This window comes from Procambarus clarkii, chromosome 34, assembly GCF_040958095.1.
Source record: "Procambarus clarkii isolate CNS0578487 chromosome 34, FALCON_Pclarkii_2.0, whole genome shotgun sequence".
Lineage (NCBI taxonomy): Eukaryota > Metazoa > Arthropoda > Malacostraca > Decapoda > Cambaridae > Procambarus > Procambarus clarkii.
In genome coordinates, this window is record NC_091183.1 from 43,321,359 (window position 1) to 43,348,706 (window position 27,348).

The following is a 27,348-nucleotide window of genomic DNA, read 5'->3' on the forward strand; positions in this document are numbered from 1 at the left end:
CTGGTCGAGGACTGGGCCGCGGGGACATTAAAAAGCCCCGAAATCATCTCAAGATAACCTCAAGATAGATAACCTTCCCAAGAACTGAATGCCATTTTCCACAGAGTGTTCCCGACTGAGTTTGAACAGCTCTCAGTGCTAGGAGAGGCAGTAGCTGAGACACTGACAGACATTGACGTAAAAGTAGAGGAAGTTCTGGATCCTTGGAAGAAGTCCTCACCCAAATTTTCAGGTTGAATGGTCTGAGGTACGGGACGAACATAGGCTGGTGTGGGAGTCGTCAGATTTCAAGAAGGAACTGCGAGCTAGAACAGCAAAGAGGGATGGGAAGGAAGAGGAGGAGAAAAGAGGGGTGTGTGGAAGGATAGGGGGGAGAGACAGACTGTCCCGGGCACCGCGGGGTACACTTCCCAGTGGAATATACATAATAGAGAACATAAGAGACTCGAATCTACGAGTGAACATGACACGCAGATCAAGACATTATAAGACAGTTAGGAAGAGTAAATGAGAAAGTGACACGTGAACATGATTGCAACCGAGACGAATGAGGATAATTGCATCTAACGTCCGACAGCTGCCAAGGAGGGGGGGACCAGGAGCCGAAGCCCTACCCTGCAAACCCACTTATATGTCTGAACCTCCACATAAGCCCCACATACAGCGCCAAAACCCACCTCAGAAAGACCGTATAAACATCGATGTATTTACGTTGGTCAAGAGTAACGCAATTTTGTGTGTATGGTGTTTGTAAAAGAGAGAAGAAGAGAATGCAAACGAAAATGTACAAAATAAAACGAAAATGTAAAAAAAAACCACTATGAAGTGCCTGAGAATATATGAATATTTCATACAAAGCCGTTCTGGTCTGTTGTAGATAGTGGCGGCCAGGCCGGCTGGATAGCTAGCTGGCTAGGGGGCCCACTGGCTAGTAGGTCAGGCTGGCTAGTGGGCCCACTGGCTAGTAGGTCAGGCTGGCTAGTGGACCCCTGGCTAGTAGATCAGGCTGGCTAGTGGGCCCCTGGCTAGTAGGTCAGGCTGGCTAGTGGGCCCACTGGCTAGTAGGTCACGCTGGCTAGTGGACCCCTGGCTAGTACATCAGGCTGGCTAGTGGGCCCCTGGCTAGTACATCAGGCTGGCTAGTGGACCCACCGACTCAGCTAGCCGGTTTGCTAGTTGACTAGCTGATTAGGTCAGCTACTGGGCTGTGGTTGATTAGATAGTGATTGGATCTTAGGGCTTCTAGAGATGTACTGTGACCACAACGAACTTCGATCCTAATCACCGATTACTGCTAACTGCTGATCGCCAGAGTGTAATCACCAGTTAACTGGCAGCGACCAGTTGACAGACGAGGTTTAGGACTTTTTTTGAGTTGTTGGTAAGTTGACAACCCCTCCCCCACCCCCTTAGGGGGGTCAGCTAGGGGGGGGGAGGGGACGGGTCGGGACTTCGATTACGTCACGACCTAAAGTCCACGAACTCATCATGATCAATTCAGAACTAATATAAAGTTCCGATAGATAAAGATAAAAATAGACTGCAAGAGTCTATTTTTATCTCCTCTAACTTTGCTGATTTGTATTCTATTTATATATCAACACCCCCCCCCCTCCTTCCCCTTTATTTGACTTCATCTCCCTCAAGTCTTGGGATCACTGTCGGTATTGATTCATCATCGACACGTCTGAAGTTATGCGTCGTAAGTAAGGGATTAAAAATGGTGAGATTGAATCCCTTTTCTGTCTTGAAAGGCGGATTGATGGCAGACATGTTTATATTACTAACTCGAGAAGAGATAGACACGAACACTGCTTCGACCTTTATCTTGTACTTAAATATTTTAAGGGTCCCTTAGATCCAATAATCGGGTGAGAATTGGAACACCTCGAACGGATAGGGCTTTTGAGACAGCTTCATTATGGGGTTCAAACATTTTGTGACACAGCTTCAGCATGGCTTCAAACAATTCGAAACCCAAGTTAATTGCAGACAAGATATTGAACGTGAGTTGAAAGATAAGAGTAATCCAAGTGTTTAAAGAACTTTAAAACGCCACACACACACACACACACCACAGACAAACACCACACACACACATACACACACACACACAACACACACACACACACACACACACACACACACACACACACACACACACACACACACACACACACACACACACACACACACACACACACAACACACACACACAACAATTCAATAATTCCCAAAACATCATCAGGTAACAAAAGAAAGAAGGAAGACAGAGAGAGGGTGTTTGTGGCCCTGTTGATCAAAATAGGCAAGAATTTTGACTAGACCAATATTGCATAAGAAACCAATTATGGAGAGTGTCTTAAAACTAATTTCGGTGGATGGATAAAAATTGGTTGTTGGCCGGGATTTGCAAACCACCATGTACCACAAACGATCCAGTGGAGTTGCTAATCCTCCTGAAATACTAATTATTAGTATATAAACAGTTTGCTCAAACTCATTAAAATATACTTTTGCAACCCCCAGAAGTTCGTGGTTTTTAATACTTAATAAACCCAAATTTTATTCTACAAAATTGAAGATGTAACTTAAAAAAACTAGGGGCTAATATATGCTATGTTAGGCCTAATACCTGAAGCATACCTGTAGAAGATTTCGAGAGTTGTTCTACTCCCCCGAACCCGGCCTGAGACCAAGGCTCGACTTGTGATAACTTGGTCCAACAGGCTGTTGCTTGGAGAACCCCGCAGGCCCAAGTATCCACTACAGCCTGGTTGGTCCTTCACTTCTTGTAAGAACCTGTCTAGAAGTAGCGGACCAACCAGGCTGTAATATAGTATATATATATATATATATATATATATATATATATATATATATATATATATATATATATATATATATATATATATATATATATATATGTGTGTGTGTGTGTGTGTGTGCTACATTAGGCCTAGGAACGTTTCGGTTTAATTTATTTTTTTTGAGTTTTAGGTTTTGAATTTTTTTCTGCAACTCAATAAAATTCATAAATCAAAACGGGATTTTTTTTGGGGGGGGAGGGGGAGGGGCGTGGACGGTATGTAATGGTACATTCGATCAAATAGTTTTTTTTATGAATACTATCAGTTTTATGAGAACAGATTGCAGGGAGGAATATATTTATGCAACCAAACCTTCCATGAATATCATCCAAGGTTCATTAGAAACATATTGGGTGCGAAGCTACTAGCAATTGATGACTTCAGTCATAGACAAATTGACTTGAAAAGAATAAATTCAAGGGTGTGCGTCGGTGGAGGTAGTAAAAACATGGATAGCAAAACTAGTAGAAGTTTAAGACTGAAACTTCCTAACTTCCTAACTAACCCAAATGATTCAACGACACAGTTATAACAAACTTTTCAAGCCTAAGAGAGAAAACAGTCAATAAATGAAATAAATTAGACTGAGTTATCGATGCCAACTCAATGCTAAGATTTAAATGAAAACAACACCAAAACGAGTCAATAGAGAAACAGCCAAGAACAACTAGACGAGTGCCCACAGATTGACGGTTGAGAGGCGGGACCAAAGAGCCAAAGCTCAACCCTCCCGCAAGAACAACTAGATAAGTGCACACAGTTACTTTATCACCGTCCAGATGTGAGCCTTACACAAACCTGTCTGTTACCTGTTGATGTTACCACCCATAGGGGGCCTCGTAGCCTGGTGGATAGCGCGCAGGACTCGTAATTCTGTGGCGCGGGTTCGATTCCCGCACGAGGCAGAAACAAATGGGCAAAGTTTCTTTCACCCTGAATGCCCCTGTTACCTAGCAGTAAATAGGTACCTGGGAGTTAGTCAGCTGTCACGGGCTGCTTTCTGGGGGTGGAGGCCTGGTCGAGGACCGGGCCGCGGTGACACTAAAAGCCCCGAAATCATCTCAAGATCTCATGTGTCCGTCTATCGTCCGTCTATCGATTGTATTATCTTGTGGCAGTTTTGGCGTTGTGAGGAGCAGCAGGCCGGATCGTTCCGGAGCCGGCTATCTAACCGGCTCCGTAATTGTTGGCGTTCGTCCTGAATTATCTAAGATGGGGAGGTAGATGCTGGTTTCTCTAGGGAGGACCTTGCATCGCCACCTTCTCTCTCTCTCTCTCTCTCTCTCTCTCTCTCTCTCTCTCTCTCTCTCTCTCTCTCTCTCTCTCTCTCTCTCTCTCTCTCTCTCTCTCTCTCTCTCTCTCTCTCTCTCTCTCTCTCTCTCACGCTTGGCTTTCCGCTGCTCTTCCTTTCGTTTACTCTATGCTCTTCATCTCCATATCTTCTTATTTTGTATCATCTACTCCCTTTATCCCCCATTCTGTTCCTCTTCTCCCCCTTCTTGCCCTTCCATTCCTTGTCCCAGTCGCGCGCTACTTCCCTACCATCTTAGTTGTCCATTCTTCCACTTCCCTCGTTTATTTCCCCTTTTCTCCCTCTGCCACGGCCTTCTGTTTCCCCTTCATTTCACCTCATTATTCCTTTTTCATTGCCTCTTTCCACCCTTTTCCCTCTCCTGGTTGCTCCTCTTCCACCCTTCAATTGTCCTCTGGCCGCACCTCTAATCTCCCTCTTCCTTACACACACTCTCTCGTTGCCTCTCCTTCTCTTTCCCTCTCTCTTTTCTCCTCCTTCTTCCCTCTCGCCTGTTCCCTCTCTCCTCCTCCAGACCCATAACCAGATAACTTAAGGCCTCATAACTACTAATCTCTCCTGTAACCACCTCGTTCAATTGAGATTTTTGTTTATAATGTAAAGTTGTTAGTTTTCCGTTTTTTATGGTTTAGGAGGGTGGGTTTGGGGGGTTGGTGGGGTTGTGGGTGGTTGTTAAGTATCGGCATCATTAATCTCTATAAAAATATAGCGTCTGAGGCGATACTATAAAATGTTTTTATGGTCGTTCTTCACGCTGGATTTAATATAGAACTTGGTGTGTGGAAAGTGTTGATGTTTGACTCGTATAGTGTCCGTGTTTGGGGCAATGTGTTTATATGTTTTTATTGGTATAGGAGGAGAGAAGGGGGAGGGGAAGGGGGGGGTGGGGGGTAGTTTCCACAGGATGGTGTAGTGATTAAGTGGGATAAAGTGCAGTTGGGTTACCTCCCTCACACACACTCCTGTTAGCCTACTGTGCTACGGACCGTCCATTCCTGTTATCCGACTGTGCTACGGACCGTCCATTCCTGTTATCCGACTGTGCTACGGACCGTCCATTCCTGTTAGTCTACTGTGCTACGGACCGTCTATTCCTGTTAGTCTACTGTGCTACGGACCGTCCATTCCTGTTAGCCTACTGTGCTACGGACCGTCCATTCCTGTTAGCCTACTGTGCTACGGACCGTCCATTCCTGTTAGCCTACTGTGCTACGGACCGTCCATTCCTGTTAGCCTACTGTGCTACGGGCCGTCCATTCCTGTTAGCCTACTGTGCTACGGACCGTCCATTCCTGTTAGCCTACTGTGCTACGGGCCGTCCATTCCTCTTAGCCTACTGTGCTACGGACCGTCCATTCCTGTTAGCCTACTGTGCTACGGACCGTCCATTCCTGTTAGCCTACTGTGCTACGGACCGTCCATTCCCGTTAGCCTACTGTGCTACGGACCGTCCATTCCTGTTAGCCTACTGTGCTACGGACCGTCCATTCCTGTTAGCCTACTGTGCTACGGACCGTTCATTCCTGTTAGCCTACTGTGCTACGGAACGTCCATTCCTCTTAGCCTACTGTGCTACGGACCGTCCATTCCTCTTAGCCTACTGTGCTACGGTTCCTTACTTTAGACACATATTCCTTGGAGCTTTACTACACATAATGATGGAAATATAATTTTAACGTAGAGGGAGTGTGATCTTTCCCTCTAGTTTCCAGAGAGAAGAGTCGCACTCACTTCATCGTGTGTATATATGTATGTGATTCTACTTTGCTCTGATGAAGGCGAATTAGCCGAAAACGCGTTAAGCATTTTCTATTTTTCATATGTGGTTATTCTGCATACTTGGATCAGTGTTTTTGTGATCATTGTTGCATGTATATATGTATATGTACGTATATGTGTGTGTGTGTATGTATATGTATGTGTATAAAGTATATATGGAAGCTGATCAGAATTACATTTCACCTCTGTAAATGCACATTAATGACACTATGTAAAAGACACATCAAACACTTTATGTAGGGCATACGTAAATCTGTGTATCTATGTATTTACGTATGTAGGTTAGCTTAGCATTTTAAAAGCACCGAATCACCTTCTGTGGTCGATTGTTCAATAAACCCTTGAACTATATGTTTAACACATCTCTAACCCTGTCCATGGAGGACAGAAGCAAATGTATATATGCTGGTTAGCATTGTTAATGTGTGGCCACGTCTGTGGTAGAAAATAATAATAATAAAAAAAACTCCATCTCTCATCCCATCTGTCACACTGCATATGTGACACTCCATCTGCTCGTCTGTCTCATTCCATAAAAATTCCAGTTTGGCAGCTGAGAATGCTGCTTCTGGAAACTTTCCCTATTAAGGCCCCTCCATAGCTCGGTCGATAGAGCTTCAGGCTTAACACGCGTCCTGGTCGACTCAAGATAAGCTGAGGTGAGGGAGACCTCTTAAGCCTGTTAACAGGATCCAAGAAGGCAAGGGACCTATCAGGGGGAAAAGCGCCAAGCCATTACGACTATATAGCACTTGGAAGGGGTCAGGATATAAGGATTTCGGATTGGACGGGGGTAAAGAAATGGTGCCCAACCACTTGTGGACGATCGGGAATTGAACGCCGACCAGCATGAAGCGAGACCATCGCGGTAGAATATAAGAATCAAGCGAACTGCAGAAGGCCTATTGGCACATACGTGGCCGCTCCTATTTATATCACCTAAACTCTTTCATATATATATATATATATATATATATATATATATATATATATATATATATATATATATATATATATATATATATATATATGTCTAATCTACCCTTGAAGTTATCTAATATGCTGTCTGTTACCGTCAGCATTAGTGATGGTTCTGTCATTATCAAGGTTGGTAATTAGCATACGGTACGTGTACTCACCTAATTGTGCTTGCGGGGGTTGAGCTCTGGCTCTTTGGTCCCGTGTGTGTCCTATTATATGTTGTTGTTGTTGTTGCTAAAGCCTGTGGTTGTTATTAAATGTTATGGCTAGCCAGTGACATTAATGATCCCATGTGTTATGGAAATGGCGTTTTCAGTACAAGCCAATGACTGCTTTTATAAAAGTTTAAAAGTTACATATGTGTAAGTATGTGTGAATCACATACGGATTATTATTATTAGCATTAGTAGTAGTATTTAAGGGGAAGGAAAGATCCAATATGTGTAAATGTATTAAAAAAACATATTTTCGGGTATAACTTACAACCTTTCTCAATATGCTATATATATATATATATATATATATATATATATATATATATATATATATATATATATATATATATATATATATATATATATATATATATATATACAATGTTCTGAACAAGATTGTTGTTGTTTTAGATTCAGCTACTCGGGACAAAAAGTTGCAAGTAGCACGGGCTATGGTGATCCCGTAGTGGACTTACCTGGCACAGGAGCGGTGCTGTAACCTTTTTTTGGGTCAACAAGATTCTAGGAGACGGTGAGTCACAATAACGCAGCTGAAGATATAAAGACCAAACCACACACCAGAAGATGATAAGACGAGGACGTCGACGTTTCGGTCCGAAATCGAAGACCATCGACTTGATAATGATCCAGGACGGACCGAAACGTCGTCGTCTCTTAATCTTCTGGTATGTGGTCTGGTCTTCAAGATTCTAGGAGCTTGCGTTGCTATGTCAAGCAGAGTGGCTCACTGGGGGTCTGTCATTAGATATCGTTAGGACTATGCTTCCCAGAGACTCTCCAGGGACTCACGAGGGACTCACCAAGGACTCACGAGGGACTCACCAAGGACTCACCAGGGACTCACGAGGGACTCTCCAAGGACTCACCAGGGACTCACCAGGGACTCACCAGGGACTCACCAGGGACTCGCCCAGGGGACGTCGAAATTTCTGAAGAATGCTCAATTATCCTAGTTTTTGGAAACTGTGGACAGAGCTCCACGGAATCATTATACGAAATCGGGTTCCGTAGTTATACAATTTGACTATTATTAAAATCCCTCCTATGATTAAAATGTGGGATTTTAATAATAGAATTGTATAACTGCTGAAATACCACAGAGAGAGACGCCTAATTGAAGGGGTAATTATAAATTCCATAGAGATAGTAAAGGACAATAACTCTTTTAGTAGTAAAGATGATCCGATTAACCGTAAAATTGTTCTTAAGGAAGCAAAACTAACTAAATCTCATTCACACAAGCACAGACCTTGTGGTGACCTGGGTAAGGATAGGGATTTCTCGGAATTCTGAACCCACAGTTCCCTGAAACCAAAGATAATTTTGAAATTTCGACGTCCCATTCTCTGATTTTTTTAATGTGTTTTTTTTTCCACATAATAAGCATTATCTTTGTTAGCCTTTCTGTTATTCATTATCTTCATTTCCATCCACTTTTTTTCTTTCCTTGTTCTCCTTGTTACATGTGCTTACTGGTCCTATTTGTTCTTGAATCATTCTTCTTGGTTCAGCTCTTAAGAAGTTGAGATAAGAGTCAGTGTAAGTGGAGAAGTTGAGATAAGAGTCAGTGTAAGTGGAGAAGTTGAGATAAGAGTCAGTGTAAGTGGAGAAGTTGAGATAAGAGTCAGTGTAAGTGGAGCAATAAACTTTGTTTTTCTTTCTCATCCTCGTTCGACACCTCCTTTCTTCTGACGTTAAAACCTATAGTCAACAGAGCCGCCTAACAAGGCCCTTCCGTCCCTGTGTCCTCATTGTTAGGCACCTTCCCCCACCCCCCCACCCCCCCCCCACCCCCCTCAACCCTCTTCTTCAGCGTTTTTAAGGTGTTTTTAAGGTGTTTTTAAGGTGTTGCAACAGTCAGTAGCTTAACCTAGGGGTAGTGAGGGGGCGCACATTCTTGGTTCATTAACTGGGGAATATGTCTGTTAGTAACACCTGTTGGGCCATTAACAGGAGACTCCCCCAGGGGATGGAGACCCAGGTCTAAGCCCCCAGGGGGATAGAGACCCAGGTTTAAGCCCCCCAGGGGATGGAGACACAGGTCTAAGCCCCCCAGGGGGATGGAGACCCAGGTCTAAGCCCCCAGGGGGATGGAGACCCAGGTCTAAGCCCCCAGGGGGATGGAGACCCAGGTCTAAGCCCCCCAGGGGATGGAAACACAGGTCTAAGCCCCCCAGGGGATGGAGACACAGGTCTAAGCCCCCAAGGGGATGGAGACCCAGGTTTAAGCCCCCAGGGGGGTGGAGACCCAGGTCTAAGCCCCCAGGGGATGGAGACCCAGGTCTAAGCCCCCAGATGGAGACCCAGGTCTAAGCCCCCAGGGGGATGGAGACCCAGGTCTAAGCCCCCCAGGGAGGTGGAGACCCAGGTCTAAGCCCCCCAGAGGGGTGGAGACCCAGGTCTAAGCCCCCAGGGGGATGGAGACCCAGGTCTAAGCCCCCAGGGGGGTGGAGAGACACCATCGTCGTCTATATTCGGTGTGGATTCCTTCTGTATATTTTATATATGGCATATGTTAGCTCAGGTATTGATTGCTGGGACGAGGCGTGGAGGAACGTGGGGGAGAGAGAGAGAGAGAGAGAGAGAGAGAGAGAGAGAGAGAGAGAGAGAGAGAGAGAGAGAGAGAGAGAGAGAGAGAGAGAGAGAGAGACAGAGAGACTCACTCACAATGACGTCTCCTGAATGGTGTATCACGTCCTGACTCTTCTACGTTTCACTAGCAGTCTACGCAGGTGGGGAATAGAGGTGGGGTAATAGAGGGGGGGGGGAGGGGGGAAGGTTAGGGAGGGGAGAGATAGAGTCTGGAGGGGTGAGGGAGGGAAGGTGAGGGAGACTGGTGAGGGAGTGAGTAGTGGTAGAACGAGTTAAGTCGCAAGCCAGGCACGTATTGCCTTGCCAGGGGGGCGCCGCACCCCACCGACCGCTAGTGTGAACAGTGTTGTAGGGTGGTTGAGTAATCTTGACTCTACTTTCTCGTGTCGAGTGATTTAAGTCGTTTAAAACATTACAAATCATCAATTGTGACCTGTTTTAGAACTGCTTGATCGATGATAATATCAAAATTTGATCTTTATATTAAACTCACATATATAATGTTATATAATATATATGTTAGTTGCACTCAAGTACGCGCTGGCCCAAGGGACATATACATATATAATGACCAGACCACACACTAGAAATTGAAGAGACGACGACGTTTCGGTCCGTCCTGGACCATTCTCAAGTCGATTGTCAATCGACTTGAGAATGGTCCAGGACGGACCGAAACGTCGTCGTCTCTTCAATTTCTAGTGTGTGGTCTGGTCATCATACTTCAGCCACGTTATTGTGACGCATCGCCTGCATATACATATATATATATATATATATATATATATATATATATATATATATATATATATATATATATATATATATATATATATATATATATATATATACCAGCTCAAGGCGCCCTATTATCTTCAAACCGGCCCATATCGGTGCTGCGCTCTTTGGGTATAGAATATTCATATACTGACCTATACGTACGCTGCGCTCTTTCGATATACGAGCATATAGGGCGGTTTCAACACCAAATCATTTGTATACAACTGCGTTGTATTTGCTTTGAATCTGTTGTATTTGCTTTGAATCTGTTGTATTTGCTTCGGATCTGGAAATTTGTGTTTATTACGCGACATGTAAGAGAAGAGCTTGAGCTCTATGCCACAAACGAAACCGGTTTGTATTAATTAAATCGAAAAGAAACGTGTTTGTTAGAAATTTAGAATTTTTAAGCAGAGTACCGCATAGGCCTACTCTCGATGCTCTGCAACCAGGCCTTGTAAGTACGTAAGTTGCACGTTTACATATAATGCAGATATATATATATATATATATATATATATATATATATATATATATATATATATATATATATATATATATATAATGATAATCGGAGTAATAATGGACCTAGTAATAACTGGAATGATTATAATTTTAACTGTAATGATAACGAGAGAATATAATTAATAAATTATATAAGTATAGCAATACCGGTAATGTTTATGACGACAGATATGGTAATTTGAAATATAATGACGTGAATTATGTTTATAATGAAATAATATGACGATAGTAATAATTAGATTTGATTCGATCCAATTAGGTCGATCAAAGAAGGCAAAGGGGGGGGGGGAGCTATAATGCTCTTTGATTTCATTGTATGTAGCTCTCTCTCTCTCTCTCTCTCTCTCTCTCTCTCTTTCTCACACACAACAAAATTGTAGAATTTTTTTTTGTAACATTGTCTTCTAAACTAATTCTGACGCAACACTTCAAGTTGTTCAGAAACACTCGTAACCTCACGAAAAACGTGTAAATTGTTGTGGTATTGGAAACTACAAGCGTTGAACACATTTTAAAATGTCTTAAAACTACCAATACAGTTTTGTTTGGTGAGAAAATAACATCAATTCTCACTCGAATAATGTATATGGTTGCCATTTGTCGCCTCAGGAGCCTTGAGTTGTCCAGTATTGTATGGCAAGGTTGTGGGGGGGGGTCTTCAAGGTCAGGCTGGGGGGGGGGTCTTCAAGGTCAGGCTGGGGGGGGGGTCAGAGTTACAAGATACGAACTAGATGGTGTTGAGATTGCGAAGTCGGATTGCGAAAGGGATCTGGGAGTTATGATTAGTAAGAATTTAAAACAAAAAGATCAATGCATGAATGTTCGTAATAAGGCAAATAGGCCAATTTTGTTTAATTACATCCTCCCTGGTAACTGCTAAACTAGTCAACCTGTCCTCGTCCCTACCCACATAGACTTGTTCGGCTGAAGGCATATTGTTAAGTTCCTCTTTAGTAAATGCAGATATAAAATATTCATTAAAAATACTACTCATCTCCTTGTCATTATCCGTTATTTGACCTGTCTCAGTTTTTAATGGACCTATCCTTTCCCCTAGTCTTAGTTCGATATAACTGAAAAGCGAAGTTACCCGCGCTTGAAAAGTTTCAAGCGCGGGTTGGACAAGTATATGAGTGGGATTGGGTGGTTATAGATAGGAGCTGCCTCGTATGGGCCAATAGGCCTTCTGCAGTTACCTTTGTTCTTATGTTCTTATCTTAAAAAAATTTGAGTAGCAACATTTGCAAATTTGCCGATGATACGAAAATCGGTAGGGAAATTAATTCGGAGGAGGACTCACTATCACTTCAAGTTGATCTAGATAGGGTTTTGAAATGGTCAAAGGATTGGCAAATGCAGTTTAATGCTGATAAATGTAAAGTTCTGAGGCTAGGTAATGATGATAGAGTTACAAGATACGAGCTAGATGGTGTTGAGATTGCGAAGTCGGATTGCGAAAGGGATCTGGGAGTTATGATTAGTAAGTTATGGTTCAGTAACAGGGTTGTTGATTTGTGGAACCAATTGCCACGTAACGTGGTGGAGGTGGGATCCCTCGATTGTTTCAAGCGCGGGTTAGACAAGCATATGAGTGGGATTGGGTGATTATAGATAGGAGCTGCCTCATATGGGCCAATAGGCCTTATGCAGTTACCTTTGTTCTTATGTTAAAAAAACTTTAGGATTTGTCTTTGCTTGCCCTGCTATGCGAACTGCATAGTTTCTTTTTGCTTTCCTTATCTTTTTTTTAACATTTCTAACCAGTTGTACGAATTCCTGTTCTAAACTGACTTCCCCATTCTTAATCCTTTTGTACCACGCTCTCTTTTTACTTATAAGGTTCTTCAAATCCTTTGTTATCCACTTGGGTCATTAGTATTCGATCTATTCAATTTGTATGGTCTACTACTTTCCTGTGCTCTGCTTAGAATAGTCTTAAATAAGTTATATTTTGAATCCACATCGAAATAATGATGATAGAGTTACAAGATACGAGCTGGATAATGTTGAGATTGCGAAGTTGAATTGCGAAAGGGGATCTGGGAATTATGATTAGTAAGAATTTAAAACCAAAATATCAATGCATGAATGTTCGTAATAAGGCAAATAGGACACTGGGATTTATTAATCGAAGCGTTAGTAACAAGACACCTGGTGTTCTTCAGCTATATCTTGCTCTGGTTAGGCCCCATAAGAAGAACATAAGAACAAAGGTAACTGCAGAAGGCCTATTGGCCCATACGAGGCAGCTTCTATTCTATAACCACCCAATCCCACTCATATACTTGTCCAACCCGCGCTTGAAACAATCGAGGGACACCACCTCCACCACGTTACGCGGCAATTGGTTCCACAAATCAACAACCCTGTTACTGAACCAGTATTTACCCAAGTCTTTCCTAAATCTAAACTTATCCAATTTATACCCATTGTTTCGTGTTCTGTCTTGTGTTGATATTTTTAATACCCTATTAATATCCCCCATGTTATGTCCATTCATCCACTTGTAAACCTCTATCATGTCACCCCTAACTCTTCGCCTTTCCAGTGAATGCAACTTAAGCTTTGTTAATCTTTCTTCATACGAAAGATTTCTAATTTGGGGAATTAACTTAGTCATCCTAAGTCATCAGGGGCCTCGTAGCCTGGTGGATAGAGGGGCCTCGTAGCCTGGTGGATAGCGTGCAGGACTCGTAATTCTGTGGCGCGGGTTCGATTCCCGCACGAGGCAGAAACATAAGAACATAAGAACAAAGGTAACTGCAGAAGGCCTATTGGCCCATACGAGGCAGCTCCTATTCTATAACCACCCAATCCCACTCATATACTTGTCCAACCCGCGCTTGAAACAATCGAGGGACCCCACCTCCACTATGTTACGCGGCAATTGGTTCCACAAATCAACAACCCTGTTACTGAACAAATGGGCAAAGTTACTTTCACCCTGAATGCCCCTGTTACCTAGCAGTAAATAGGTACCTGGGAGTTAGTCAGCTGTCACGGGCTGCTTCCTGGGGGTGGAGGCCTGGTCGAGGACCGGGCCGCGGGGACACTAAAGCCCCGAAATCATCTCAAGATAAACTCAAGATAAGATAATCCTACGTTGGACACGTTCAAGTGAATTTATATCCATTCTATAATACGGCGACCAAAACTGAACTGCATAATCTAAATGGGGCCTAACCAGAGCAAGATATAGCTTAAGAACCACATCAGGTGTCTTGTTACTAACGCTTCGATTAATAAATCCCAGTGTCCTATTCGCCTTATTACGAACATTCATGCACTTTACGAACTGCATAATCCCATTTAGATTATGCAGTTCAGTTTTAGTCGCCGTACAATAGAATGGATATAAATTCACTTGAACGTGCCCAGCGTAGGATGATAAAGTTAATTCCCCAAATTAGAAATCTTTCATAAGAAGAAAGATTAACAAAGCTTAAACTGCATTTACTGGAAAGGCGAAGAGTTAGAGGTGACATGATAGAGGTTTATAAGTGGATGAGTGGACATAACAAAGGGGATATTAATAGGGTATTAAAAATATCAACACAAGACAGAACACGAAACAATGGGTATAAATTGGAGAAGTTTAGATTTAGGAAAGACTTGGGTAAATACTGGTTCGGTAACAGGATTGTTGATTTGTGAAACCAATTTCCACGTAACGTGGTGGAGGTGGGGTCCCTCGATTGTTTCAAACGTGGGATGGACATGTATATGAGTGGGATTAGGTGGTTATAAATAGGAGCTGCCTCGTATGGGCCAATAGGCCTTCTGCAGTTACCTTTGTTCTTATGTTCTTAAGTAACATTCCCACAATAGACGTTAGGCTAATTGGCCTATAGTTTGACGCAAGTGATCTATCTCCTTTCTGTATTATTATTGTTACCGACTTCATGGAAACGCAGTCAGTTTAATAGAAGTTGTGTCAAGAATTCGAATCCTGCATCAGGCATTACTCTTTAATTTCCAGGCTATTGTAAATTCCAGTTTGCATGCACGAGTGGGGAGGGCGGACAATGGACCGGCGTTCACAGCACCCGCGCATGACGGGAGGGATTGATTAAAAATCGGGTGTTGGGTAGAAGTCAGGCGCCTCCAAGACTCCAGAACACTAGTACAAAAGTAACTGCAGAAGGTTACTATTGGCCCGTACGAATCAGCTCCTATTTATAACCACCCAATCTCACTCATATACATGTCCAACCCACGCTTGATACATGTCCAACCCACGTTTGATACATGTCCAACCCACGTTTGATACATGTCCAACCCACGTTTGATACATGTCCAACCCACGCTTGATACATGTCCAACCCACGTTTGATACATGTCCAACCCACGCTTGATACATGTCCAACCCACGCTTGATACATGTCCAACCCACGTTTGAATCAACTGATACCACCCCACTCGAACCTTAGACTGTTAGACAAAGGATTTTTTGGGGGGGTGAAATGAAAGCTATTTAACCCCTCCCCCCCCCAAAAAAAAAAAAAGTGTTGAAGACGAGGGGGAACTATAGCAATTTTTAAAAATAGCACTAACAAGTATATGAGTGTGATTGGGTGGTTATAAATAGGAGCTGCCTCGTATGGGCTAATTGGCCTTCTGCAGTTACCTTTGTTCTTATGTTCTTATGTTCTTATGTCACACACAAGAACAAAGGGATCCAGTAAGTTCAGTAGAACTTCGGTTTCAACCCTTTTTACCCTGTCGTAGCTCAGTCGATTAAGGCAGTGTCTGGGATGCTCCCGGACGCAGGTTCAAATCCTCGTCACGGCCCTAGTGGATTTGTTCATTTGTTCTTATGTTCTTAGAATTCCTCCCCATCTCCTCTCCGGTTCTATATTAAGATATATATTCTATATCCGGGTGCTATATTAAGCTGGATTAGGGCATGGCTATACCAAAGGAAACAGAGTTAGTATAAATGGAATCAAGTCAGAGTGGGAAAATGTTGTAAGTGGAGTGCCTCAAGGCTCTGTCCTGGGACCTCTGTTGTTTATAATATATATAAATGATTTAGATTCAGGTTTGAGTAGCAACATTTGCAAATTTGCCGATGATACGAAAATCGGTAGGGAAATTAATTCGGAGGAGGACTCACTATCACTTCAAGTTGGTCTAGATAGGGTTTTGAAATGGTCAAAGGATTGGCAGATGCAGTTTAATGCTGATAAATGTAAAGTTCTGAGGTTAGGTAATGATGATAGAGTTACAAGATACGAGCTAGATGGTGTTGTGATTGCGAAGTCGGATTGCGAAAGGGATCTGGGAGTTATGATTAGTAAGAATTTAAAACAAAAGGATCAATGCATAAATGTTCGTAATAAGGCAAATCGGACACTTGGATTTATTAATCGCAGCGTTAGTAACAAGACACCTGGTGTGGTTCTCAAGCTATATCTTGCTCTAGTTAGGCCCCATTTAGATTATGCAGTTCAGTTTTGGTCGCCATATTATAGAATGGATATAAATTCACTTGAACGTGTCCAGCGTAGGATGACTAAGTTAATTCCCCAAATTAGAAATCTTTCATATGAAGAAAGATTAACAAAGCTTAAGTTGCATTCACTGGAAAGGCGAAGAGTTAGGGGTGACATGATAGAGGTTTACAAGTGGATGAATGGACATAACCGGGGGGATATTAATAGGGGATTAAAAGTATCAACACAGGACAGAACACGAAACAATGGATATAAATTGGATAAGTTTAGATTTAGGAAAGACTTTGGTAAATACTGGTTCAGTAACAGGGTTGTTGATTTGTGGAACCAATTGCCGCGTAACATTGTGGAGGTGGGGTCCCTCGATTGTTTCAAGCACGGGTTGGACAAGTATATGAGTGGGATTGGGTGGTTATAGAATAGGAGCTGCCTCGTATGGGCCAATAGGCCTTCTGCAGTTACCTTTGTTCTTATGTTCTTATGTTCCCCTATAGCTACCCCCGCTCCCACAGCCACCTCATACAAAAAAAAAAAAAAAATTGTACCACTTACGGGCTATTCATGCCCGTGCCACCTCTTGGGTGGCTTAATCTTTATCAATCAAGCACAGCCACCTCACCCGCATCGCACCTCATCCACACCAACTATATATCTAACTCCAGTCAAGAAATCAAGGTACACATCTCGCAGAAATCTCTCAGAAGTCAAGTGCTTGTACCAACAAGAATGGCAGTGTTAGTTAATCTTTTCGTTATGGCTGCCTGCATGGCCTTCCTCGCTTGTGGTCAACTGAGTCATCCATCAGTCATCCCTGATGATGACGGATACCTTGAAGGACGAGTTTTCCCTCTACCAGTTCCGGGCATGCAGTTGGCTGTGCTTCCAGTTCTTGCTCCGTTCAAATGTCAAATTAATAAAACTTGTCCACGTTCAGTGGATGATCATCCCGTGTTTGTCATGAAGGTCACTGAGCTTATCGAGGCTCCCCAAGGCAGGGAACTTGATGACGAACCTTTCGACGAAGATGAACTACCTGAACGTTCCGTAGTGCTCAAGGACCAGCAGCAACCCTTCGAGTTCCTGCGATATTTGGCCGTACCCATCATGCGCTTCGAAGTCGCTCCAGAAGACTTCGCTGCTCCAGTCTCGTCACTCGAACTCTGGGCCAAGCTGAAGGAGACTTATCCAAGCATTGGCAATATGTTCATTCCTTATGAGGACGCCGACGACTCGATCCTCCGACGCCTGTCTCCTGGGAAGCTTACCGAACCAGCCGATCCCTCCTTAGTGATCAATGTACCTGACCCCTCCACATCCTTGAAGGCAAACTTGATGTTATTATTCAGGTTCTAGACCCCCGGGCAGATTTAGAGGTCTGCCGCCTCTAAATTTAGAGGCGGACGATGAGTCACAATAACGATGACCATTATCAAGTCTCGTTAATGAACAAGTCTTGATAATGGACGTCGTCGTGTGTATATTGATCAACACTGAAGATATGATGACCATTATCAAGTCCATTACCTATAATGGACGGACGGAAACGTCATTTTTTTCTATCTTTTAATGTCTGGTTTAGGATTTATCATCGGGCATTTTTCCAAAAATTTGGAAAATTTCCAAAAACCTATTAATGTTTATCTGAATAAAATGTTATATTGTAATTGATTTTCTTGTATTAATAAAGGTGATAATTAAGTATGGTATTTTATTGAAATCTATTGGTTTGAATATTTTATGAATTAAAATACAGCATACAGTCAAGAACGTAATGAATATTTTTTCAAAAATATATTTTTATTTTTGTCCATTCAAGGCAGAATCTCTCTCTCTCTCTCTCTCTCTCTCTCTCTCTCTCTCTCTCTCTCTCTCTCTCTCTCTCTCTCTCTCTCTCTCTCTCTCTCTCTCTCTCTCTCTCTCCTCTCTTTCTCTCCCCCTCCGTCTACCACAAAAAACTTTAGCGTTTTAACCTTGTTCTATTACGAAAGTTTTCATGATAGTTTTATCTCAAAAAAGTTTCTGGAATTATGTTTTTTTTCCTTTAGTATATAGAAGAAAAGAGGAATGGATGACGTCGGAGCCCATTAAGGGAGATCAGTGGAAAACTTGGCGCCAAGAACCACCACGGATAAGAATACGTTTTAGGAGCATCGTATTCTTTAGTCTTTACGTCCCGACGGTGAGTGGGAGAAGAACATTCATTCTTTGATTCTATATTTTCAAATTTTCTTTGGCGTTGTCCCGTGGTTTTAAGACGTGTGCTTTTGAGTACTCAGGGAGCTGGTTCGCATCCTCCTATTGGCCCAGATTTTTTCAGTAGTATTTTCAACGAGCAGTTTGTAAATTTTCCATTTACAAACATGAGATGTTTTGTAAATTGATTCTTGGAGAGTTCGGTGATGTTGATGGGGTAAGGAAGGCACTTTTGTCGTTATAACGTCGAGGAGCTGAACGAACTTTTGTTTTTCTAAACTTGAAGAAAGTGTAGTTGTAAAATGAACAAAGTTTCGGTCTAGGGAGGGCCGAAACGTCTTCAGTTTCGTTCTTTTCAGATGTATGGGTTCACGTGCCCTAATGTTCAGTCCCGTTATTGTGACTTACTCTCAATATGTTATCATATTTATGTTATCATTTATGAATTAACATATGAATTATGTTAATTGTTCATTTATGAATTAAGCTCTTTGATTTGATTGCTACCAAATCAAAACAATTATAAAGTATATCAGTATAATTATATACAGTTAAATAAAGTATGTGTGTATATCACGAAAATAAACACGTGATTAAAAATGTGACAGTGTCAGACCACGGAGGAAAATTGAAACAGGAATTTCCTTAAGTACTTTCGTATATTAATACATCTTTAGGAGTCAATTTAAATACGGAATTAAATAGGAGAAGTATTTAAATACAATATATACAGTTAAATATCACATCAAAGCTTTTTGTAGGCAGTTCAATTCAACTGTATCTTAGTTCAATTCAACTGTATCTTAGTTCAATTCAACTGTATCTTAGTTCAATTCAACTGTATCTTAGTTCAATTCAACTGTATCTTAGTTCAATGCAACTTTAACTTAATGCAATGCAGATTAAATTAGCTGTAACTTATTTCGGCAAACTTTAAATTGTAACCAAAAATCTGTAACTAAATTCATTGCAACTTAATTCAATGAAGATATAACTTGACAGTTGACTTGACGGGGCCTGACAGCTGAGTAGACAGCGCTCGGGATTCGTAGTTCCTAAGGTTCCGGGTTCGATCCCGAGGCGGAAACAAATGTGCAGATTTCACCTTGGTGCCCCTGTTCACCTAAGGGGGTGATCTAATTAGGTACCTAATTAGATTCACCTAATTAGGTACCTGCGAGTTAGGCATCTGCTACGGGCTGTTTCCGGGGGGGAAAGGGATGTAACAAAAATTGAGGTTTGGGCGAGGACCGGGCCGCGGGGACGCTAAGCCCCGAAATCCCCTCAAGATTACCTCAACTAACATAACTTAGTTCAACAAAGTAAGTTACTAAATCATTAGTAATTTACGTAAGTTACGTTTCAGGGACGTTCTGTCCCTGATAGGCGTTAAATGGATAACACGTTCCTGATTGGCTCCCGTTGTACAGTATAAATGAAATCAATGACCTCGTTGAACGTCTCAACAGTAATGTCTTAGTGAAGTAGACTCCTCAGAGGAGGGAGGAGGCGTGTCAACATAAGGACGACTTCCAAGAAGCTCTGACTCTCCTAGAGACTCTTCTCAATCTTCGGTAGAGTCCGGGACGGGACTCTCCTTTCCAAGGACCCGAAGAGTCACTACGGCGATTGTTCTCTTCCGTGACCCGGTAGACTCGCTTCAGGACTCTCCTCAAAATCTGGTAGACTCAGTTTGGTAGAATAAGTACGGGACTCTGGTAGAGTCCGGACTGACCGCCAGGGGCACAACACGACACTTGCCATGGGAATGTACGATAATGGTGAGTAGATTCAGTTCTGGTTTAACCTGCACATTCACTGCTGTGGTGTAAACTGCACATTCACTGCTGTGGTGTAAACTGCACATTCACTGCTGTGGTGTAAACTGCACATTCACTGCTGTTTAACCTGCACATTCACTGCTGTGGTGTAAACTGCACATTCACTGCTGTGGTTTAAACTGTACATTCACTGCTGTGGTTTCAACTACACATTCACTGTTGTGGTTTAATCTGCACATTCACTGCTGTGGTTTAAACTGTACATTCACTGCTGTGGTTTAAACTGTACATTCACTGCTGTGGTTTGAACTACACATTCACTGTTGTGGTTTAACCTGTACATTCACTGCTGTGGTTTGAACTACACATTCACTGTTGTGGTTTAATCTGCACATTCACTGCTGTGGTTTAATCTGCACATTCACTGCTGTGGTTTAACCTGCACATTCACTGCTGTGGTTTAAACTGTACATTCACTGCTGTGGTTTAAACTGTACATTCACTGCTGTGGTTTAACCTGCACATTCACTGCTGTGGTTTAAACTGTACATTCACTGCTGTGGTTTAAACTGTACATTCACTGCTGTGGTTTAACCTGCTCATTCACTGCTGCGGTTTAACCTGCACATTCACTGCTGTGGTTTAACCTGTACATTCACTGCTGTGGTTTAACCTGCACATTCACTGCTGTGGTTTAAACTGTACATTCACTGCTGTGGTTTAACCTGCACATTCACTGCTGTGGTTTAACATGCACATTCACTGTGGTTTAACCTGCTCATTCACTGCTGTGGTTTAACATGCACATTCACTGTGGTTTAACCTGCTCATTCACTGCTGTGGTTTAACCTGCACATTCACTGCTGTGGTTTAACCTGTACATTCACTGCTGTGGTTTAACCTGCTCATTCACTGCTGTGGTTTAACCTGCAACCTACAGTCTTTACGACTGTATTTTTTTTATTAATTTTATTATTTTCTACCACAGACGTGGCCACATATTTACAAAGCTAACCAGCATGTATACATTTTCTTCAGTCGTGTGTAAACACGTTTGTCTAATAAGCTTTTTTGGGGGGCTTAATAAGTCTATAAAGCTTTTATGAACGAGTTTTTCTCTTTTTTTTTTAAATTAATTAGGCTCGAAAGGTCTCTCTCCTTTATGCATGATTGTTCGAACTGTTTTGATACCAATTACAGTCTTGTTGAGAGGTTCCGTTACCATGGTTACGTGTAAACACAATGGATATTAGGTTTGTGTGCGTAGGTGTGTGTAGGTTTGTGTGCGTAGGTGTGTGTATGTTTGTGTGCGTAGGTGTGTGTATGTTTGTGTGCGTAGGTGTGTGTATGTTTGTGTGCGTAGGTGTGTGTAGGTTTGTGTGTGTGTGTTTTGTATTTTTCGTATAATTATATTATATCTGTACAAAAATTTATATTTAATATTAACATAAACAACTTAGCTGCGATATGAAACAAAATATGATTGTTATGGCTTTCTGGACAAATGCATTTCCGTTCTCTGTGATATGATCAAGCGCATTTTCTTCGTTTTCTTTGTATCAGAGGTTATTTATATTTGAATGTGTCGGAGTTAATAGTCTCGCTCGCTTTATTAAGCAGTTCACCAGCTGTGAGACATCGCAACTCAAGGTTAGTATCGTCATGCATGACCTCGTAACACTTAAGAGCTCGTAACCCCTTAGATATAAAGGTAAACACAGCCGCCATGACTGTGTAATGAGGTGTTTTTGAGGACTCTTGATCGAGAGTCCCAAATGACCGAACCTTTGTCGTACTGGAAATCTCACTGCCTAACCTTATTAACCTTGGGCCAGATTCACGAAGCAGTTACGTAAGTACTTACGAACGTGAACGTCTTTCCTCAATCTTTGACGCCTTTGGTTACATTTATTAAACAGTTTACAAGCGTGAAAACTTCCCATTCAACTGTTGTTGTTATAAACAGCCTCCTGGTGCTTCGGAGCTCATTAACTGTTTAATAATTGTAAACAAAGCCGCCAAAGATTGCGGAAAGATGTACAGGTTCGTAAGTACTTGCGTAACTGCTTCGTGAATATGGCCCTAGATCTAGCCAAACTTAACCTATCCTTACTAATTATATCATATTGCATCCTATTCTAACCGCCACACGCTACGATCAACAGCCTGCTACAGTGGTAACCAGTGGTGCCTCTGGAGGCACCACTGGCACTCTCCAGGTGACACAAGTGGGTCAAGCAGTGCCTTCTGTCTCGTGTTGATATGAGTGGGATTGGATGGTTATAAATAGGAGCTGTCTCGTGTGGGCCAATGGGCCTTCTGTAGTTGCTTTAGTTATTATGATATGGAAGGAAATACAGAACAGCGAAGAGTACAGAGAACACTGTGTGAACACCACAGGTTCACGGCTGTTCAATACGCCGTTCAATACGCATGTTCAATACTGTTCAAAGTGAACTTCTTCAAGAAGCGTTTAGACAAGTTCCTGCAGGAAGTGCCGGATCAACCGGGCTGTGGTGGATGTGAGGACCTGCGGGCCACGCCAAGCAACAGCCTGTTGGACCAAGCTCTCACAAGTCAAGCCTGGCCCCGGGCCGGACTTTGGGAGTAAAAGTACTCTCAGAACCCAATTCAGGTACAATCCAGGTGTATGTTGCGTGGAGACATTTGGGTGCGCGCCCACCAGATGGCAGGAGTGCCACCCACCAGATGGCAGGAATGCCACCCACCAGATGGCAGGAGTGCCACCCACCAGATGGCAGGAGTGCCACCCACCAGATGGCAGGAGTGCCACCCACCAGATGGCAGGAGTGCCACCCACCAGATGGCAGGAGTGCCACCCACCAGATGGCAGGAGTGCCACCCACCAGATGGCAGGAGTGCCACCCACCAGATGGCAGGAGTGCCACCCACCAGATGGCAGGAGTGCCATCCACCAGATGGCAGCGATACCCCTTGCGATAAATTCCTGCCACAATTTACGAGTTGGCAATAATAGGGTTCAGTTGCCAGCTGCAGGAGAAGCTCCGAGCTGTCGTCAAAATAATTACTCCTAATTTGATGTACTCACCTGCATCAGTAAGATCATACTGTAGGTGGTCTTAGAAGTAAAGTAATTACCCCCTTTTTACTACCATTAATCAAGATATTATTATTATTATAATTTAGTGGATACAGTTTCTAAGAAGAGCGTAAACAATTGATTTTTGGCGCATATTTATTTGGCAGACTTATATAATAAATTAGCTAATATATAGATTGTCAGTAATTTTTTTAGCAAGGAGTGATTTAGGATCAATTATGCCCTGGCCATCAGCGTGCCTTGTCTTAGACATTTTGGGCCAAATAATGGTTTCAGTCATTAAAACTTGGGCTTAATGAACCTGGAGGTTATAAAACATAGAAGAGATTAATTAAGAGTTAATGATCAAAAGTTATAATTATCAGATTATCTCTGCCTCAGAATCATTGTTCGAGATAATTTCGAACGTCCGAAGCTGAGTCAGCTTCGGACGTTCGTTTTGCAGTTTTATAATATACATATAAATGATTTAGATTCAGGTTTGAGTAGCAACATTTGCATATTTACCGATGATACAAAAATCGGTAGGGAAATTAACACGGAAGAAGACTCACAAAGATCCAAAAGTGATTCCATCCAGCCGCCAAACCCCAGCTGTTTACGAATTTTTTTTTTTTTTCTTTTTAGCAGGGATAATCCTGCGCGGGCCCTAAGCCTCTGGCTGGCCCACTAAGTGATGCTCGTTTCTGGTTTACCTGGGCGGAGGATGAGTATGTATGACCCGTATGGTCGCTTCAGTAAGATTTTGTGTTTACGAATGACAAACGGTTTACACACGACTCACAACTGCTGACGTTCGAACATATCCGGAACAAGTGTTTCACTGACGAATTTTGTTCGAACGCTATAAATGCTTCACCCACGTACTACAAATACAAATAATCGCCAACAGAACCTAAACACCTAACCTAACGAAACCAGTGCCTAAATATGTATAATATGCTAATATATAATAATATTAATTTATATTTGAGAAAAATTCTGTTTTGAAAGAACAACAGGTTAAAATTGTTGAAATGTGCCTTTGGGGTCGACCGCTGGATGGAATGAACTTGGTCCGAGGACGGGTTGCAGTACTAGTCACGTGAACTCAGTCAGCAAATACTGAGTTTAGTTGAACTAAACTCAGTATTTGCTGACTGAGATTATAAACTGACTACTAAGGCAGTTTTAGTAAGTCGATACATGTGAGAGGGGGGAAGAAATATATGGAAGGGGAGTGTAGTAGAGAGGAGAGAGGAGAAAAAGGGTGAGAGGGAAGGAGAGGAGAGGATTTAAAGAGGGAAAAGTGGGAATAGAGGGGAATTTAAAGGCAGTGGGGAGAGGGAAGAGAGAGGGTGGGAGGGGAATTTGGTAGGGGAAGGAGGGGAGAGACATCCGATCATAGCCAGATACTCTCCTAGTTCATTAAATCAACCACACTTTATTTATAAACAATTTATATAAACAATCACTACCTGACTCCAGAAGCCATCCACAGCAGTGACTACAGCGTCTCATAGATAAAAGATTGTATTGTATTTCTCATAAATTGTCATATGAACAGCACTTACACACAAATATATTTACTTCTTGCTAAAATGCTTCCATCTCGACGCCTTGTTCCTTACAATCTCATGTGAATTGTACTCTCATCTTCATCCCACAATCACCATATCCAGCCATTTTCTTCCTGTCAACACTCTTTTTCCAATCTACCATCTACTTCGTCCATGCATTCTATCAAACCATCTAAGTATGATATCCACATCTCTCCTTAATACTTTATTCCGTACTCGATTCTCCTTGCACCACATAATATTTTCAGATTCTATATTTTTACTGCTCCAAATCTGAAAATCTTTACTTTCAAACAGTTCTGTCATTTCGTGACTTTGTGTAACTATTGTGGGCGCCTGCGGGCCGTTGCAAGCAACAACAGACTGTTGGACCAAGTTATCATAAGTCGAGCCTGGCCTCAGACCGGGCTCGGGGTGTAGAAGAACTCTCAGAACTCTCTCCAGGTACGTGTAAGAATGGACATTACCCCACACATATCAGGCTGATCTCTCGCTGCTTGTGTTGTGGGTGTAAGGAGCCTGGTAGGATGGGTGTAAATGGGCTTGTAGGATGGGTATAAGGGTAGGATAAGTGTAAAGAGGGCTTGTGTAATGGATGTAAGAGAGCTTGAGGATTGAATGGGCTTGTGGAGGTGGATGACAGGTGTTTTAAGAGCAACAGTCCCTGGACGCCCTGGCAGAGGCCAGCTTTACCTGAAGAAATATTTACATGTTCAAGGAAGTCCCTGAACATATTATTATCCCAGCACGCGGAGACTGGGCCGGTGAACGCAGGGGGTCCAGGAGAACGACTAAATAATGATTGCATTGTACACGTGGGTGGAGAAAGAAGACATGTTCTTGACATGTCAAGACGAGGGCGTGGAGGGACACTGGGTACACAGTTGAGTCTCCAGATAAGAGAAAATAGAAGTTGACCGGGACAGTAAAAGGAGGCATTTTGGACGGAAGTCATTGAGTACATTACAGGACTAGCGGGTGGAAGGGCCGAGTCCAAGAGCTGGAGCTTTATCTTGTTGTCACACACACATATGTACAAAAAGGCGAGCACACACACACACACACACAAAGAGTGTTGGGAAGACGGGACACCACGAGCGTAGCTCTCATTCCTGTAACTACACTTAGGTAATTACACACACACACACGGGTTCCTGAGCCCGATAGGCTCAGGAACCTGTACACCTGTTGATTGACGGTTGAGAGGCGGGACCAAAGAGCCAGAGCTCAACCCCCGAAAGCACAACTAAGTGAGAACTAGGTGAGTACACATACACACACACACACACACACACACACACACACACACACACACACACACACACACACACACACACACACACACACACACACAAAACCATAGAAAACGCGGCTGATATCAGAAACTTTGAATTCGAAATGTGTTTGGCAGACCAATCAGAAGTGTTGTCATTTGTTAACACAAGGCAACGATAACGACCATTCACAGGGGAGAAAACAACTGCCGTTCCACAGAGGGGAAGAAGTAACAAAAATGGGAGAATTTGCTGACAAAATTCCCTGGAACGGTCATTCAGAGGTAAAAATACTTGCGCAAATGTCAAATTACACAATAGATAAATACAAGGAAACCGTTAGTCCGAAGAGAGCACTTCTTCGGTATACGAGTAGTGAGCGAGCTTTACAAGCTGAAATAAATGGCAGATGAGTAGGCATGAGAGACACCAAAATGGGTCAGAAACATTTGCAATACAGGACCGGTGACCTGAAAGCGAGACCCCAGGAGCTGAAGCTTACTCTGCCAGCACATATATGTGAGTATACTTTCATGTCCAGCTATATCAACATCCCTGAAATAAATGGCAGATGAGTAGGTATGAGAGAGACACCAAAATGGGTCAGAAACATTTGCAATACAGAACCGGTGACCTGAAAGCGAGACCCCAGGAGCTGAAGCTTACTCTGTCAGCACATATATAAGTATACTTTCATGTCCGGCTATATCAACATCCCTGAAATAAATGGCAGATGAGTAGGTATGAGAGACACCAAAATGGGTCAGAAACATTTGCAATACAGGACCGGTGACCTGAAAATGAGACCCCAGGAGCTGAAACTTACTCTGCCAGCACATATATGTGAGTATACTTTCATGTCCAGCTATATCAACATCCCTGAAATAAATGGCAGATGAGTAGGTATGAGAGACACCAAAATGGGTCA

General features: G+C 42.6%; 1 protein-coding gene across 6 annotated transcripts in view; it reads left to right on the top strand.

The window, feature by feature from the left end:
• LOC123762141 (band 7 protein AGAP004871) overlaps window positions 1-27,348 on the top strand; it is a 624,034-nt gene that overhangs the window by 532,315 nt on the left and 64,371 nt on the right. The window contains exon 1 of one of the 6 annotated variants that reach the window (XM_069335958.1): window positions 20,223-20,505. The exons of the other annotated variants lie outside the window; for them this stretch is intronic. Within the exon in view, the coding sequence (XP_069192059.1) occupies window positions 20,487-20,505 (19 nt within the window). The 5' untranslated portion in view covers window positions 20,223-20,486. Of the gene's footprint in view, window positions 1-20,222; window positions 20,506-27,348 lie in introns of those variants that run through there. 6 annotated transcript variants of the gene reach the window in all.